Raw genomic sequence first — 19331 nt, 5'->3', positions numbered from 1 at the left:
ATGCTTATTTAAATGGAGACTGGTGGCATAAGTGATTTTGAGGCCTTTACTCTTATCTTACTCTTGAATAAATGGTATATTTCTGTAGGGATAATTTCCATAACATGCTCGTATAGTTTGGCAGTCATTCTATAATTTTTGTAAGCATTTTGCCATTAAAATCACAATAAAACGTATTTTCTATTTGTTCATATTCTGTGTGCTTGACCCCTTCATGGAATATATCATAGCAATGGGCTTCCATTCAGAGATATAGGATACATGGATACTTCTTACTGCTGTGTAGCCTAATGCTAGATGACTAATAGCAAAAGTCCACCAAAAATAGTCACCTGGCCAAAACAGCAACTGTAGAAAACTTGATAGTACTGAAGTATTCAGAATGGAAGACAGGAGTTTGGACACGGTCTCAATTTATGGTGCTACAAAGCAAATATTACATTTCTTTGCTGTTGCTCTGTAAATTCAGTGTATCAAAGTATAATCATGATGTTCCTCTTTACAGTATTCACACTAACACATGTGCATATGTTTCTGTGTTTGTGTTTATGTGTCTGCCTTTCTGTCTTTGTATCTATGTGCCCGTGTGTGTGTGTGTGTGTGTGTTTCTATATGCTTGTATGCCCGTATGCATACATGCACACATCCATGCGTCTGTATGTGTGTTCCAATGCGTAAATGTACATGTGACTCAATGCTTGTGCATGGGTGCACACATGCACATATCTATGCATGTATGCGTACCTCTAATGTATCCGTATATGTGCGTATCTTTGCATGCATATCCGCGTCAACGTGTGTGCGTATTTGTGTGGGTGTGCGCATGCATGTCTCTCTATCAGATGTGCAACAGGTGAGGCGTGGCAGGAGATCATGCTGGCGTGCAAGTCCTATCGGCCATGTGAGAAAGGATCGACCAACGAGAACCACGCAGGCACCGAGGACTGCGGCAGCCAGTTTGCCATCATTTACTTTGTCAGCTTCTACATGCTCTGTGCCTTTCTGGTGAGTGAAGGGACAGAAAGAGATGTTTTGATTTTTAATCTTCCTCTTATAAACAGATTGAAAAACAGCATTTGATAAGATTGCAGTAATCACACTTAATCAATAACAGCTAGGGCAGGAAACTTACATTTCCAGAAAATGAAATGTTCTTAAAGCCTTAACAAATAGTTCATAGATCTTGATACTGTTTGTAAATATAAAGCAACAACCAGCAGATGGTTAACTGAGCACAAAGACTGGACATAAAACAATTTAATTTGGCAGAGTATTTCTTATCTGGGCACAATGACTTCCTGAAATCGTGGTGCTAGTCAGCTGAGCTTGTTCCTTTCAGAGAGAACCAGGACAGCTGTTTCCTCCTGCTTCCAGTCCAGTGTTAATCTACGCTAGTACAGTAACTCCTCATACCAGCAGACGGTGGTAGTCTTTAATCGTCATTCAAAAAGGGAAACTGGAAAACTATTACGGTGCTAGTTAGCCAGTTAGCATATTAAAAACACAACCCAATGTTTAAATATTAAAGCGTATTTACCGTGCATCAGTGAACAACAACACAAATCAGCCTAACAAGTTTGTTTCAGTGTCATGCTCTCTTGACTTAAGTTCCCTCCCAACCAGATTGCTGACCCATCCATAGGATTACAGCCTAAAAAATACATTCTGGTAAAAGAGGGAAAACAGCATATCTTCATCCAATAATTGTATTAATCACTGAAACTAAAGAAGAAAGAGAGAGGAATAAAGAAAGAAAAAAAGATGAGATATAACAATAATAATGAATAAATAATGAACCAACCAAAAGAAACAAAACAAAACATCTCTCTGCTGTAATGCAACATTTATAGGTTCCAATCTATTCTTTATCAAGGGGTTCTTGAAGAGAATCAAAATGTTTGTGTAGTTTTTTGACTACTTCTTTATTCTCCACAGATCATCAACTTGTTTGTGGCAGTCATCATGGACAACTTTGACTACCTGACACGTGATTGGTCGATCCTGGGGCCGCATCATCTCGACGAATTTAAGAGGATCTGGGCTGAATATGACCCAGAAGCTAAGTACGTTTACATAGAAATTACCAACATACGTCACCTAAATAATTCATCATTGATCTGCAGAGGTTGTGTACACAGTCACTATAATGTGACGTCTGTGCTGTTTCAGGGGGAGGATAAAGCACCTTGATGTGGTCACTCTGCTGCGGAGAATCCAGCCTCCCCTCGGCTTTGGGAAGCTCTGTCCACACAGAGTGGCCTGCAAGGTAAACGCAAAGCTCAACACGCACAAATGCCCGAACATAGAGTGAAGGCTGCAAGAAATGTGCAGAATATTTGATCACACTTTCACGTATTTGGAATTCCTTCTGCTGCTATTTTGGGACAGATTTAAAACCACTCTATGTGCCAGGTGTGACAAATATACAGAAATTTGTCTTTGTGATATCAGTGTGATGACATATTGACAGCTCATAACACCTTTCACAGTGACTCAAATGGCACGCTGACAGCAGACCGTACAGGGAAAATATTTTAGATATTTAGACACTGACGTCTCTCTAGAGGAAAATTAATAGTGACCACGGTGTCAAACCACTGTCTGCTCATTTTCAACAAAACATCAGCTGCCAATAGATGCTGGCAGCTGACGGTTTGCAGGGGAAACGTACCTGTTTCATTTTAAAATGTTGCAAGATCAAACACTGTTCTCTCCCATGTAGCGTCTAGTGTCGATGAACATGCCTCTAAACAGCGATGGAACGGTGATGTTCAACGCCACGCTGTTTGCCCTGGTCAGAACCGCACTCAGGATCAAGACAGAAGGTAACAGATATATGAAAGAACAAACAGTAATGCAGGTGTACAGTAACAAGATAAACACATACACAATGGCTTCCACATCAGCAGAAATGCATATGCGGAGCATACAATGGGAATTACATTTCTTGCTATTATTCCCAGTCTCAGTGTTTGCTGAGAGAAGTTACATACACACCCTTGCACCTGTTGTACCTAATGGCGACTGAGCAGCTATACTGGAGCAGCTTGAGTCAAGCAGGAGGCGCAAATGCTGCTTTATCACTTTCCAGCACCTAGATTTTTACACCGTCTCACACTAATCCCAACAACACAATGTAACACAAATCTTGGCACAGAGGACCCATGTTAGAACGTTGCAGGGAAAAGTTGCAGTCGTGGAAACTGGCCAGTCTCAGCACAGCTCAAACCAGCTTGTAAGAGCCACATAATCACATATTTTATACTTAAAATACCTAAAAATGTGTTTTAAAAATGTGATTTTATTTAGGTTTACCAAGCAGTTTCTGTATATTTTGAATGGCGTATATTAGCAGACATGTTTATATTTGCATTACTTATTCTAATATTTCTGTTAGACTGAAGGCTAAACTCTGTACTACAGCTATGGTGCCGCAGGGCAGTGTAGTGTGCATTACAAATGAGGATAGGATGACGTTGTGCGTGGAAACGATGAGAAGTCTGAGTAGGTGCGGATCGAAATTAGTTTTTGACCGTGCTTTATTGTGTAAAACATGCTTTATTTTACTGTTTTATGTGAGGAATAGAACAAGTCGGTAGTGGACCAGACATGATGCGATTATGGTTGAACTTTGCCTGCTGTATTTTTCTACATTCCAAAATAAACTTCAAAGTTTTTTCGTGGCTCATGTGAGTATATGGATCTTAAACAATGGAGCTGGAACTCGAGTCAAAACCGAGACATCATGCACACTAAGTGGCCTAGAAACTGTTAAGTTGAAACAGCCACTATACAGCTAATTGTGTTCCCTATGACTCAGCTTGTTACCAGCGGCTGGTTTAAAAAAAAAAAAAAAAACATGTCATCTGTTTTCACTTATCTTACATTATTTATACTGTGTGTGTGTGTGTGTGTGTGTGTGCGTGCGTGCGTGCGTGCGTGTGTGTGTGCGTGCGTGCGTGTGCAGGTAACCTGGAGCAGGCCAATGAGGAGCTGAGGGCAATAGTGAAGAAGATCTGGAAGAGAACCAGCATGAAGCTCTTGGATCAAGTAGTGCCCCCTGCTGGAGGTGTATATACTCTGCAACACAATTTCATACTCTGGAATTTAACTCTAGCAATGAACACACATGTATAAGAGGCAAACACACAATAATTATTATACTACATGCTGTGATTTAATTTTCTGTTATTACTTTGACCAAAAACCTCAGCAGCATCACTTACAGCTAATTTTATGAAAAATATTGCAGGTATTAATCTAAGCATTAATCCTTTGAAACTTGAGCAGATTGACTTCATATCTTGTAAAAACATGGGGAAAAGGCAATGAGAAACTTAACAGGACATATCCCAAAAATTAGCAAGAAATTAACCAAAAAAGTACAATAAAATTACCAGAAAATACACAAAGAAAGAAAAGTAAAAACAAAAAACAAACAAGAAAATTACCTGAAAAAATTGAGGGGGAAAAAAAATTATAAATTTTTCTGTATTTTTATGCATTTATACATTTTTCCCTATTTTTTTTAGTTTTCCCCTTTTTTTCTAAGCTCATTTTCAGGTCAATTTTTTGTCACTCTTTAACATTTTTTTTTGCAATTTATGGGAAATTTTTTGCCAAGTTGCTCATTGCCTTTTCCCCCACGTCTTCAAAAGAAATCAAACCACTTTGCGCCGGTTTCAAAGGGTTAAATAGCTTGTGAAAGGCATCTGAATGCAGCACAAGAAAACTGATGTCGATCCAGGTTGCAAAGGGTTGACCTAATGTAACTGTGTTTTTGTTTTTTTTTTATTTCTTGCAGATGACGAGGTGACAGTCGGCAAGTTCTATGCTACCTTCCTCATCCAGGAATATTTCCGCAAGTTTAAGAAGAGGAAAGAACAAGGGCTGGTGGCCAAGGTGGCCCCAAAAACTGCCCTCTCTCTGCAGGTACACCAGCACACAAAAGTTTTGTATCTGTATATACTTATTGCACTGTCAGGAAATTCAGAAAACAGTCGATTTTTCAAGTTGTTACTTGATGGATCCTGAAAAGATAAAAGAAATGTGAGGGGGGTGTAGTGTACAGAATATAGTCAGAATATAGAATATATTCTTTTTTACTGTAGGAAGAAAACATACATGTATTTGTGTGAATATAGATGCCTTATTTCAGGGATTTGATCACAAAATTTACACTATAGTCACTGTGTTATTCTGTGACAAGTGCAACACTTCTGGTTATTTGGTCTGTGTGTAGGCGGGCCTGCGGACGTTGCATGACATCGGTCCAGAGATTCGGAGGGCCATCTCTGGAGACCTGACTGTGGAGGAGGAGCTGGATAAAGGCCTAAAGGAGCCGGTGTCGGCTGCGTCCGAGGACGATATCTTCAGGGTAAAGGTCGGATACACACACCCTCACTCACTCTCCAGAGAGAGAGCGAGAAAGAGAGAGCGAGAGAGATGATCAGCGTCCAGCTTGAAGCCATATTACTGCTCCATGCACATACACACACATGCTTGCATGTGCTCAGAATTTCCAAAAACATTTTTTAAAAAGCCTCATTCTCCACCATATAGCTTGGCAATAAATAACCAAACAATAAATCAGATTCTGAAATGACAAGTTTTTAATAGCTGATCACATGCATTTTAGAAACGCATCTAGTGGCTGCAAACTGCAAAATAAGAACATATGTTTTTATTGAACAAAAAGTATGAAGTCATAAACATTTACTTAAACAGTGGAGCACTGCAACTTTAAAAACACACACACACACAAACATTTCTTCACTCAAAGGTGAGTTATGCTTATTATCAGCATCCATTGTCAGTGTCATTGCTACATTCATGCACTTTGTTTTGTTTCCTGCTGTACTTTGATACTTTTACATGCAGGACGTGAAACAGATGGACTGAAAATGGGTGGTTTTAAATATTTTTGAGCAACGGAATTTAAGTTTGAAAGATTGTAGACCAAGATTTAACCTCTTGAAACCTGGACCAACATCAGTTACCTTGTGCTGCATTCAGATGCCTTTCACAAGTTATTTAACCCTTTGAAACCGTAACAGATTGCTTTTATTTAAAGGCAATAACCAACTGGGCAAGAAATGTCCCAAAAATTGCAAGAAATAAGTAAAAGGTGACAAGAAAAATTAGTTTGAAAAAAGAGGGTAGAATTATTAGAAAATAAAATAGGGGAAAGCTTTCTGAAAACTTAACTTAATATTATAATACCTTTATACCTAAATTATGTCACAGAAAAAAAACATCAGATAAAAATTAATTATATATATGTATAAATTAAAAACTTTTTTAGTAGACTTCACCGATTTTTCTAGGTCATTTTCATGTTTGTTTTTGTTTTTCACTTTTTTTTGTTGTTGTTTGTTGTCTATTTTTCATTTTTTGGGCCATGTGTTGTTAAGATGCAAGTTACCTTCTCCCAGTGTTTTTGGAAAAAAATCAAACCAAATTGTTTAGGTTTAATTCCATATTCATTCAGTCTTATCTTTGTTATGCTGCCATATCAAAGTTTTCATCTGTTAAAAATAAATTTCTTATTTGATTGGGTGTGGAACTTGTTAAGGGTACCGACCAAATTACATTGTGTGACTGTTTACAGATTAATGTTAAATCAGTCTGTTCCAAATTTCGGTACCTTAGAGCACACCTGGGTGAGAACACCGTTCCAGATAGAAAGCTGAAGCAACATGAAGTGCCCTCAAGCCAGGGAGCTGCTCACAAGCCGAAATTATTGCTTAACATCAGTAGTAATAATATCATGAGAAAAGATCCGTTTGTCATTAAATATTGATCTAAATTAAATTGAATCTACATTAAATATGATCTAAAGTCAGTCAGAACAACCTAAATATCGCTGGCATCAGTCCTGCAATCGTTTCTAGTCTGAAATGTACCCACCTCTAAGAAGAATACATCACAAATACACCCTCTTGTTGGTTTATGACACAAGGCCTTTGCTTTGCATTTGCATCTTGGCTGAATAAAGTTTTGTTGCCGCTAGCAGTGAATGTGACCTCAGGACTTCTACTGAGTGTTTGAGTGAAGTAAGATATTAAGATATTTTGACGTAAACATTTTAATTTCGTATTTTTCCACAATTCTCGTCTTCTTTGTCATCTCTCCTTTACTCTCTCTCTCTCTCCCTTCTCTTTCACCCCTCAGCGTACGGGTGGGTTGTTCAGCAACCACGTCAACTACTACAACCAAAGCGATGGCCGCGGTTCTTTCCCACAGTCCTTCACTACCCAGCGTCCCTTGCACATCAGCCAGAAGGGCTCCCCTTGTGAAGGCGAGAGTCCATCCCACGAGAAGCTCATGGACTCGACCACTTTCACCCCTTCCTCTTACTCTTCATCGGGCTCCAACGCCAACATCAACAATGCGAACAACACCGGCATGGTCGGGGTGGCGACCCAGGGCATCAGTCGATTCCCCAGCCCGTCCATCAGCACTGTGGACGGGCACACAGGGCAGCCGCTCACCCCCATCCTGCTGCCAAGATCTGCATGGTGCTTCCCTCCAAAGAGGTGAGTGCAGATCGGACAGCTGGTTACATCTGCTTCTTATCAAGGGTTTAACGGGCTCCCATGGTCATGGAAAACCTGGAAAAGTCATGGAATTTCACGGTCATGTTTTCCAGGCCAAGAAAAGTCATGAAATTAGGAAAAATCACCAAAAACTTTAGAAAAGTCATTACATTTTGTTTAGTGTCATGATATTGTAACAGTAGTCCTCTGTGGATGACCCTCCACATAATGTGACATAACACCAAATTTATTTTCTGTAGCTGTTCACATTATGTAGCTCTAAAATCCTTAAAAAGATCCTTAAAAAGTCATTAATCTAATCTTAATTGGTATTGAAATGACTTAACTCAAACTTTCAAAAGTCTCAGACAAGGGAGGTGGGATTTTATGAATCGTTTTTTTCTGACATTGCGTTGTAGAATCTCAAAATAATCAGTAACATCTATTTTAAAAGAAATTATTTACCAAATCCCTCTTGTTAAACTCTTGGGAATAAAGGCAGTGAAATCCCACTCAGATTGTGAAACAGAAAAGTATTTCCCATATCTAACCAGATGTTTTGCTGGACCAGAAATGGCAAAATTGTCCTTAAACTTAAGTAAAAAAAAAAAAAAAAAAAAAGTGGTTTATGTTTTCTTCTTCAGTTTTGGTTATTGTAAAATTGGTATTAAAAGTGATTCCAAGTGGCATAAAAAAAGTCTGAAAAAGTATTAAATCTAACTTGCCTTAAGCCGTAGGAACCCTGATTTATCATCCTGTACGTTTCACCATTTTCTCCTCACGTTTTTTCTCTCAATCAATGTATGCCATCAGCTGAAATTATGTTTGAAGAGAGACAAAAATTATATTATGGCTCCTGGAAAAGTCATTGAACTTTTTAAAAAAAATGTTCATGTGTGGGAGCCCTGATTTAACATATTTTTCTTTTATTGAAATGGTGTTTTTGAGTCTTTTTAATGTGCTCTTCAATTGAAGCAAGAATTACTAGTCTGTCTTTTTCATTTCCTGACCGTCCTCACAGATATTTAGCTCACCAGTAAACAGAATAATTCGGACATAAATGTTTTTTTCTATTTCCTTCACTGTCTTTTTCCTTCCTCTTCTCTCTCCCTGTCTTTTGTCTCTGGTGGCAAGCAGGACGTGTTTTTATGACACCCTCATGCGGTATGTTGCCAGGGGACAGAGAGGGAAAGTGTGTGTGTGTGTGTGTGTGTGTGTGTGTGTGTGTGTGTGTGTGCGTGTGCGTGTGGTTTTAATCCCCTAACTACATGCAGAAAAGGTTTGATATTGCTACATAAAAATGGCAGAGTGCTATAGTAAGACTCGTTGCTATGCACATAATGCTTTAGTTGCTCTAGTGGAAGCCAGGCTCTGTGCTGCTACCATATAATCTGCTACCAAAGCCACAGATAGACTGTTTGGTGCAACGCAGCCAAACGTTTCCTATCAGAGGCTCTTATTGCTGCTGTTCTCTGCTGTTTTTGCGGGTCTGGGTTAGACACAATGTCTGCTCTTTGTCTTGTGGTCTGCTCTTTGTGAAATGAACTTTGCTCTGGATCTCCACAGTCCCCAAGGCACCAGTTGTTCAAAAAATCGATCTGGATCAAAATGATCCGGATTTGGAATCAAATGTTTTGCTATCCAAGATTACCAAATCTAGATTACCAACGCTCTGAAAGGGGTCCATCTCAAAATGTAGGCTACTAGCGATGTGAAGAACATGGTAGAATAGCCGTCTTTTATTTAAAAATGACAGAAAAATATACAAAAAAGTAATAGAAAAATTCCCTTCCGTTTTCAGTTTCTGTTTCTGACCCCTCATCTGATCAACAAAACACATTCTAGATATTTTGAACAACTGCAAATGTTAGAAACGACTTTTTATTGTGTTATTGTAAATAATGTAAAGTTATAAATGACATAAACTTTGTTTGATATTGTTCGCTAATTGGGGACAAAATCCTTTTTTTTCTTTACTGTACTGAAAGGCTTAACAGGTATAATATTGTCTATTTTGTCTGCTTTATCACCGTAACACTTAAACAAATCAAGTGCAAAATACATATGAATGTATATATACACTACATCATTGTATTTCCCGGTTTAAAAGTTTTATTACATTTTGAAACCCACCCTGAATCCAGCCTTCTGCTGGGATCAGAAATATCGTGATTTTTTTTTTTTTTTTTTGGATCAAAGGTATCTCAATCCTACGAAAAAGTTTTGAACAGCACAAACTGAAGATTTGATCCAGATCAAATCCAAGATTGAATTATACGATCTAATCTAATCTAATTTCCAAATCTTTTTTTCTTTTCTTTTGAACAACACATTTTCAAGATTTGATCCAATCCGATATCTGAAAACTGACCAGATCAGTTTTGAAGAACTGGGCTCAGAGGATGGTTCCTGATAATTTTGGTGATCCCCTTCGCATTCAGCACCAAAATTGTATGAAAAAAATATCAGAATCTGATGTCTTACAAGACACATCACCATGATGTACACTGATAAGTTCCCCAGAGGGTGAACATTTTAATTTTCATTTTAAGACACAATATACTTTTCTTAGTTTTACATAAAAAATTATATAATCATACAGTTAAAAGGATATTTCATGTTCTCAACATATTTATTTGATGTGAATGACCTCTATAGCCACCCTCAGGACAACACTAATCCGTTTAGCCTTATTTTAGGGAATCCCATTAGAGTGGTAAAGTTATTAAAGAGTACCTTTAGTATTTTTCAAGCAGGACTTTCTTTTCCCATGTTGTGTCTACGTGATTAATGGGAAAAAGAACAGCAAAATTGGTCCAGTATTGAATGAGAGGCAGCTGCAAAACAGGCTGCAGTGTAAACACTTGGGGCATTTTCACACTGTCAATTTATGGTCACTAAAATGCTTGTTTTTGCCACTGACCAGCACAGGTTGTTGTTACAAGTGTCTGACCACATTATGGAAAGGATCCCAACAGGTAATCTTTTTGTCCAAGACTAAGATCCTTTTTGTTAAACCAGAAAATGCTCTGGAACCACTATCACCAAACCCACCAGACTACACATAAAGAAGCACTAATTTTATCATTGTGAAACACACTTCATACAAAGTCGCAAAAAACAAAATAAAACTCTCTTGGTTTGTCTTTTCACTGTTTAAACAATCACCAGCTCTTCTTCCTTAATTCTCCCAGTTACATGTGAAAATATGCTCTCTATACATGCTGGAATTCATGTTTATTTGGCATCTTCTGGGTTTGGTGATAGCAATTGTGGGGCCTTTTTAGTTTTTTTTTTTTTTTTTTGGTTAAACAAAAAGGATTTACTCTTTAACAAAAAAAATCTATCTCCGTATTGATCCTTTTGATAATCCCATCAGACACCTTTTAAAGCAATCTGAGCCTGTCAGCGGCAAAAACAAGCACTTTTAGTGGGCGTACTTTAGGGTGCATATTACCCTGAGTGGTTACAGCTTGATTTGTGGCTGCAGCCCTCTCACTCGTCACTTACTTCTGTTTTTGTTGAAAATGTTGCGATCCTAGAAGGTCAGCCGCCGAGGAGTAAATGGGGCTGTCTGAAGACTAAGATCCTCAGTGCAGAACAGTTTGGTCATTGTTAATTAGTATGTGGAGTTACAACATTCACTTTTTCTGTGTAGAGACAGTAGGTGATCTAGAATTAAGTGGTCTATTACAAAGCCAAGTGTAAGCTTTCCGATGCACTCTGAATCTCTTTGGATTTGCTTGATTTAGCAATGAGGTAACCTCCTCACTGCCAAGCAAAGTGAGTTCGATCAGACTCATTGAGAAGAGTCTTTGTCAGGTTTTAATCAAATGCTGTTCTAACCCAGAGTTTGCTGTGGAGCAGCTTAAATAGCCATGGATTAAAGGGTCATCTTAACATTTAGAAATCTGATCTAGTTTTTCTTCACCAGACAGTTTTTTTAGGAGATATGCTCTGGTGCTTGAAAAAACAAAGTTATTTGTATTTGTGAGTGTTTAGCATTAAAAATAATGGGGGCTGCTAACTGCAGGCTGTGTTGTTATGTATGACTCTTGGTTTTAATTTGAAACATGAGCATTACCAGATGGTTTTGGGTAGCGGATTTGTTGCAGCGCTTCAGCAAACTGTCTGGTGAAGTAGAAAAGATTAAGCTTCAAATGTCAGGATGTTTCCTTTAAGCTTAAGTCTGGAGTATGAAACAGATGTGGACAGATAGGGTGACAAGACATCTTTAGAATACAAAGAATACATCTTAATACAGATTATATGCAGAGTATAAACTTGTCTAGCCAAAAAAAACCCCACAAGATTTCAGTCAAAGACTTTCTGCGAACAGAATTTTTTGCAGGTTAACCCTTTGAAACCTGGATCGACATTACTGTTATTGTGCTGCATTCAGATGCCTCTCACAAGTATTAAAACCTTTTAGCCTCTAACAAATGGTTTGATTTCTTTCAAAAACATGGGGAATAACGCAAAGAGCAACTTGGCAAGAAATGTTCCATACATTTCAGGAAATAAGTAGATTTGTAAAATAACTTCAAAAAAAGCTAGTTAAAATCTCCAGAAAGCTCTACTTATAAAAATTCAAAAATAATAAAAAGTAATTTTCAAAATTATTGTAATTTTTAAGCAGTTTTTTAAGGTCACTCCCTTGTGGGGAATGTACTTTGTTGCTAATTTTCAGGTAATCTACTTGTACTTTTTACAAATTTCTTACTCATTCTTTGGTATTTCTTATTAAGTTGCTCATTGCCTTCCCCCCATGTTTTGAAAATAATCAAACTAATTTACTCAGGTTTTAAAGGATTAACATGGGCATTGTGTCCTCTTCTTAGGAGATGAGTAGAAAAGACAGCATCTGATTCCAGGGCTTTATTGGCCTTCATTTTAAATGATGAGACCAGCATAAAAAGTTTAATTTCCCAGAAGTCTGACACTAAAGTACTGGTCTCCGAGTATTAACTGTTACAAGCCATTATCTTGTCTGTTCTAATCTTTGTTTTTTTTAAAGATGTCTGCACCTTAGTTACACTATCCGTTTCTCATATTCCAGTTGTTGCCTTTTGATGCTTTTTATCGTTTTTTGCTTTAACAAAATAGTTCCTACCTGCTTCTTCTCCTCCTTTCCCTCCAGCATTTCCTTCTTCTCTTTCAATCTCCTACCTGCCTCTGTGGGTTTCTCAGTCTTTCCTCCTTAGCTTCTCTCTGAGTGTTTTGCTAATTAACTGCTTCCTTTTTGTTTCTGTGTGTTTATGTTCACATCCGTCTGCCTATTTTGTCTACTTGTTCTTTTGTTCTTCATCTGTGGTCTGTGTGTTGTTCATTCTGTTTGTTTGTTTTGGATGTGTGTTTGTTTGCTGGTAGCTCGGACTCAAGCGACAGCCGTCTGCCAATCATCCGAAGAGGCGAGGGGTCGACAGAAGAGACATATGACGAGAGCTACGGCGACGACAGGGAGTACCACGAGGACGACCACTCGCTCTCCTCCGACATGTACTGTTCAAACATACACACACCCTGAAAATGTTCAATCTCTTTTCGGGTCGTGTCTTTAATGCACTCTTCTTTGCGTGCTCACCAGGCTGGTGTATCATGATGAAACATGTAAGCAGTTGACTCCCATGGAGGAAGGAGAGGAGGTAGACGACAGAAGAGGAGGAGGAGGGTGGCAGTCTCCTAGGAGAGTCTTCCTCTGCCCCACAACTCTGGGTGAGGAGAAAAACATCTTTCCTAAAACATATTCAAAAGTATCGGTACAGCTACAAGAATACAATGCTTGTTTTTCTATATTGTATTTGGTTTTACATGTTTGCATATTTGTTGTGTGTGTCAGGGCGAAGATCGTCCTTCCATCTGGAGTGTCTCAGGAGACAGTCAAGGCCAGACGTCTCCCAGAAGACTGCTGTACCGCTGCACCTTGTACATCATCAGGTACACGATGGGAAAAACACACTTGGGTGCACATAAACAAGTTGTAAATACATAATGTGAGCGTGCAGACATGCTGTATTCAGCAGATATAAATCTCCCTCTTCCTGCTCCTCTCTTACACCGCTCTGTCGTCGTCTCCCTCCAGGCTCTGGCAGTCGCAGGGTTGAGTCCTCTGCTAAGAAGGAGTCACTCACCTACCCTCTTCAGCCGGCTGTGCTCCACGCCTCCGGCCAGTCCCACAGGTATGCTGCATCCTGTGCACACATCAAAGGCCAAAAAGCTGTTTGCCAAGTACTGACAGAAATGTTGCATTACATTTCCTCAGCAAGCTCAGTTACACGTGAATTTCATAATGAAAACAAAGCAGATTTCAGAATGTAAATTTTGAACACTGTTCTTCATGAAGCAGCTCTGTCCTTGTACTTGTTGAGATAAGTTTATTGTTTTAATGGTTGCTTCTTCTGTCTTTGTTTCCAGCCCTTGGCAGTGATGCCTCGTACCAGCGAGTGCCCTCTCTGAGGTTAGAGGGCTCCAACTCCCATGAAAAGCTCAATACCAGCTTACCCTCTGTCAACTGTGGGCCCTGGTAAGTCTAAGTACCTCAGGTTGTGAAAAAAGAAAAAAATCCTTCACACTACTCTTGCTCAGCATCACAATTTACTGGTTGTACTATTGTTTCGGTCCGAAAACATGCTGATCTTAAAAATTAACCCATCCACTTTGCAGGTTTTATAAATCATTTAAGAGCTGGGTCCCTGCAGATTCTTAAAAAGTCCTAAAAGGCATTGAGTTAATAAGTCTAAAAATAAGGCCTTAATTGGTATTAATATGTCCTACATCAATATTTCGAAAGTCTTAAAAATGCAAGGACATGGGATGTGGGATTTTATAATTTGCAAAATCTTAAAATAATTTACACACTGTTTCTCGCATTAATGTCGCCATCAAATCATGTTTTATAGTGCAATGAATATTTGGGCAAAATTCTCCCCATCCTTAAGTAATACTTATCAATTCATGTTTTTTTTGTTTTTCTTTTAGTTTTGCAAATTATAAACATCAGTACAAAAGTCTTATAAAGTCTTAAACACCACTTGCCTGGTGCTGTAGGAACCCTGTTGAGTGTACCATCAGAGGGCCCATAAAATCAAAAGATTCCTTATGGAGTGAAAAGTCATTCATGGCAACATTAAACTCTTTAGGGAATAATAGTTTGCAGAATAAACATTGAACATACTCCTCTTCTCTTAAGTATTTCTTCAATCTTACCACCTCTTTCTGACAGGTAACCCTTTTGATGCCCTATTTAAGATCAGTTTTGTAAAAACTGTGTACACTTTTGACAGAGGTCCAGAGGGACCAAAACATTAAAATAACCATTAAATTGTGATTCTGAGCATGATGAGTGTGCGGGAGTGATACTTTCCAACACACCTGCATCTGAGACAATGGGATCTTTGAATCTCTCCATTTAAAAAAAAGACTTACACCGTAAAAGAGCTGTTAAAAGTCAGAGTGAACTTGTCGAAGGAACGGTTTTGATCATACTTATGATACTGTACAGACAATGATGATTATGTACAAATGTATTGCTCTCAGGTACAGCGACAGTAATGGGAACAGCCGGGTGCCCAGTCCTAGCCCCACACCCAGTGTGTCGGTGCCCAGTCAAAGACCACCACGGCCGGTGTCGCTCACAGTGCCCTCGCTACTGGGGAAAGACTCCAGCTCACTGTGTCACGGCAGCGCAGGCAGTCTGGTGGAGGCGGTGAGTGTATGTGTGTGTGTGTGTAGGTTGGAGAAGGTTACACATTCATCTGGAGCTGAATAATGCTCAGTTTTGAGGATTTGCTGCTTTTCTTTCACCACTTTTTAACCAAATTAGCTCTGGTTCTTGAACCAGTTCCTTTCTTGTAACCTCAATGTTATAGCGTTTCCACCAGGTTTGAGTGGAAACGTTGTGTTCAATCATGTGTCATCAATGGAGGGTGTCGCACAATGCACAACAGAAGAAAATAGTAATAGCAAGATGGCAGATTGCATTGATGACCTGCAGCTTATGTTTTGTTATTACAGATATTTGATTTTATCCAAAAACAACAAGCATGGACCAAATATTAATGAGACCACTGCACACTCTTTTTTTCTGACACTTGACTTCCTCATTTTTGTCCTCTCCATCCTCTCTTTGCACCTGTAGAAAATGATACGAAAATGATCCAGTTCATTTCTAGTGTAACTAGATAACTTATAATTTATGGAATTTATGGAAGACCAGTTGATTAATCAATAAAATAATCATCAGATTCAATCAACAGTGAAAGTAACCGTGAGTTGCAGCTATAACCATTTCTTTTATCTTTTACATTAAACTTTACTTTTCTCTCCCACGCCCTCCATTCCATCCCAATTGGTCTCTCCTTCCTCCCTTGCTCTCCGTCCACTCTATCTGCACCATTTCCCTCCATAGGTGCTAATATCAGAGGGTTTGGGTCATTTCGCCCAGGACCCATCATTCATTGAGGCGACCAAAGCCGAGTTGGCCGACGCATGCGACATGACCATCGAGGAGATGGAGCACGCCGCCAACAACATTCTCAACGGCAACACCGCCACAAACGCCACATCCAGCACCTCCTCCACCTCCCAGCACAGCCCCAATGGCAACCTCCTCCCCTTTCACACAGCAGCAGCAGCAGCAGCAGCAGCAACGCACAGGGACCGAGCGGTCAGCGAGGGCGGGGAAGAGGCCGGGGGAAGCAGAGGCTCCGTCCACGGGCCGTCCTCTGTAGAGGAGCGGCAGGAGCTGCTAGCAGGGGGGAGGGGACGAGAAGAGGAGGAGGAGGAGGCAGGAGAGAGGGAGGAGGTTCACCACAGAAGCTCAGTTGTGATCGGAGGAGCGCGGCAGAGGAACAGCGGGCCGTTGGAGGACGAGGATATGGAGTGTGTGACGAGTTTGTAGGAGTCGGATTGACGGGTTCAATCGGCCAACTGGCCCCTCTGACATCATCAGAGACTGACGCTTGTCAGTGCTGGGTAACAGTGCTGCGGCTGGCTCTGTCTGTCCCCGCCCCTTACACACACACACACACACACACACACACACACACCCACACACACACACTGTCTGCCTCTCTGCCAGACATAACTGCTCTGGACAGTGGCGGCCAGTGACGCAACCTTAAACACCTGGTTACGACTTTGTTGGTTTATATGCGTTTGTATGTGTGTGAATGTTTGTAGTCAAGTATACCACACTATACTCTATACTATCTGAGTGTATGCTTGTGTGTGTGTGTGTGTGTGTGTGTGTGTGTGATCTATGATTTGTACGCGAGTGCGTGTGTTCTCCACACGTGTCTGAGTGTGTCTCTAAAGTGCCTCACAGTTTTATCATGTCCTCAAAGCGAAGTAAAGAGCAGACAAGAAGAGATGAGCAAAAAAAAGTGAGGGGAAAGAAGTAGGGATGAAGGAAAGGTAGAAAGGAAACAACAGAAGCAGGAAGTACTTTTATGCACTTCCTGCAGTCGACATAGTGTGTTTATTGTTTTCATTTCCTATGCCTACTTTGGTGTTGTTATTGTTGTTTGTCTGGCCGCCATGAAGCCAGGTAGGGGACAGCAGACCAGCTTGTTGGGGGGGGAGGGGTCAGTTAAGGATTTAAATCTGACCACTTGTGGTCAAAGGTCAACTCCTCCTTCTTGGTTCACTGATGATGAAGCGCTGTATTGAGTAAACGGGGGCGAGGAAAACCCTGTTTGAAATCTCATTTCTCTTCCTCTTCCAAAGCTAAGGAACCTTGGAGCACAGCCCTGCCAGCCTGGGGGTGGGATTAAGGTTACACACCACCCCCAGCCCAAAGGGGGGGGAAGGATTTGAGGGATGGACCAACAGCCACAACAGGGCTTCTGTAAGGGGGCCACGGGCAGAGAGAGACACTCTCTGGCCAACAGGAAGCTAGCCAGCTCTTTTATCCGCTGGTCGATAAGACGCCAGCGAGAGACAAACTCATCCGTCACCTTGATCTGGCTTTGCCTCCTTTGCCGCTTTTCCTCGTTTGGCCACGCCCACTTCCTGCACCCAAACAGGAAATGGGAGGAGCATTTGGTGGCTAAGCAGAGACAGCGAGCCCCCTTTTCTGCCTCATACCTCGCCGTTCCTCACTCCTCCCTCTCTCCTTCCTCCCTCCTCTTTGGTTATTCCACCGCCCCGCTCCCTCCATCGCTGGGTTTTTGCTTTTTCGGCCCTCCAGGAGGCGAGTGTGTCGAACAGGGCGACAGAGGCGGAGGGTGGAGGCGAGAACGGGAGTGACCCGATTGATAAGAAAACAGACTCTGGGCATGGATCTACAGAGGATCTGTCCGTCCGTCAATCAACCTCACTTCCTTCTCCGAGACCCTCCTCTTCCTCGTGGAATCCTGTCGGATTTGCTGCCACACACACTCTCTACAGACCACGCCCACTATGTATTTAACAGTTCAATATTGTGCAAAACTGGCTAGCCATGACTATTTTGTTTTATATTCATGATGTTATTGGTTTAATTTATCCTTGATTTGTTTGCACAATCGGGGTGCTGGTCTTATAAATGTATTTTTGCTCGGTTTATTTTAGGAGAATTTTAAGAGGTTTTAAGTATCGAAGCAGGGCGTAGTGTTTGCGTGCGAGTGTATAAACTATATTTGTGCGTGCGGGTGTCTGCGTTTTAGTACAGGATGTGTGTACGTATGAGTGCGTGAGATAGCGTGTGTATCTAAAAGGGGGGTCTTTCTCTCTATCAGTATGCACCTTTTACAGATTGTATCTATTTATTTATTTATTTTTCCCAGAAGAGAAAAAAAAATGTGTGTGAGGATTTGTATGTGTGCGTGCCTGTGTCCGAGTGGTTACTTATGTATTCTAAAAAGCTGATTTTAAGCCTAGACAGTAAATTAAGGTAGCATTACAAGTATGGTATTGTGTGTGAGTGTGCGCGAGGGTGTGTGTGTGTGTGTGTGTGTGTGTGTGAGTGATAATGGGCCTCCTTAACACAGGGTTACCATGGACAGGCATGCTTCCAAAGCTTTGTGATTTCTTTAGCACGGTTTTTACTTTTTAGCCAAGCTGCAGAGTCAGAAGCCACTCTTATCTTTGAAATTTTAGTCATTGCATAACTTTTCTTTATTTCTGTTTAGACGTAATTAGGCGTAAGGTCTCCAGCGAGGTCGGAGTGACGGTTAAGTTTACAGTGGTGATGAGTTTCGGCATTGCAGCTTGGCCAGAAGGGAACAAGCCTTTTGGGCAAATTGCTGCTTTTCTTCTTTACGGCGGATGGTTGCTCTGAATGGTAGAAGCACCAAATTCACACTGCCACAGTGACGCCTCATGAATGAACTTGAGTGGGGGTGGGGAGGGGGGTGACACCCTGATTGCTCGGCTGTATCACACCATAATCACATGATTTCATCATTTAATCGTAGTTTAAACTCCAAATGAACTATTAGGGCTGGTGTACAGATGCTGCAAGACTTCTGAATCACAACTCTTTGTCTGAGGTCTGCTCGTAACATAACACGTTATGATTTACTGTCATTGTTAGATAAAAAAACAGCTCCCTGTCTGTATTATTATTTACTGGTAAAACTAATTATACTACAGACAGGTGATTTACTGTTATTTGATAAGATGTGATAATTGTTTGTTTAAGAATAATTGGATGCAGATCTGAAAACTGTCAGCTGGATGATCCCCTGGTGTGATTTTTTGTCTTTTCATTTTCTTCAGATGGCTTTTAGGTAGCATGCTGACAACTTTTTACTGACCTTACTCTGTAATAATTTATTTCACAATTATAAATTCACTTGAGATATGACATGA

At 40.4% G+C, this 19331-nt stretch overlaps 1 protein-coding gene across 1 annotated transcript in view; it reads left to right on the top strand.

The window, feature by feature from the left end:
- LOC121961140 (voltage-dependent L-type calcium channel subunit alpha-1C-like) overlaps window positions 1–19331 on the top strand; it is a 185241-nt gene extending 165910 nt beyond the window's left edge. The window contains 16 exon segments of the mRNA XM_042511013.1: window positions 843–1005; window positions 1936–2063; window positions 2170–2266; window positions 2723–2825; window positions 3968–4069; window positions 4805–4932; window positions 5243–5383; window positions 7174–7538; window positions 8676–8702; window positions 12909–13037; window positions 13126–13253; window positions 13378–13475; window positions 13621–13717; window positions 13953–14061; window positions 15075–15243; window positions 15946–19331. Of these exon segments, the coding sequence (XP_042366947.1) occupies window positions 843–1005; window positions 1936–2063; window positions 2170–2266; window positions 2723–2825; window positions 3968–4069; window positions 4805–4932; window positions 5243–5383; window positions 7174–7538; window positions 8676–8702; window positions 12909–13037; window positions 13126–13253; window positions 13378–13475; window positions 13621–13717; window positions 13953–14061; window positions 15075–15243; window positions 15946–16437 (2476 nt within the window). The 3' untranslated portion in view covers window positions 16438–19331.

Source organism: Plectropomus leopardus, chromosome 22 (assembly GCF_008729295.1).
Source record: "Plectropomus leopardus isolate mb chromosome 22, YSFRI_Pleo_2.0, whole genome shotgun sequence".
Taxonomy (NCBI): Eukaryota; Metazoa; Chordata; class Actinopteri; order Perciformes; family Serranidae; genus Plectropomus; species Plectropomus leopardus.
This window is presented reverse-complemented; position numbering and strand designations above follow the sequence as displayed.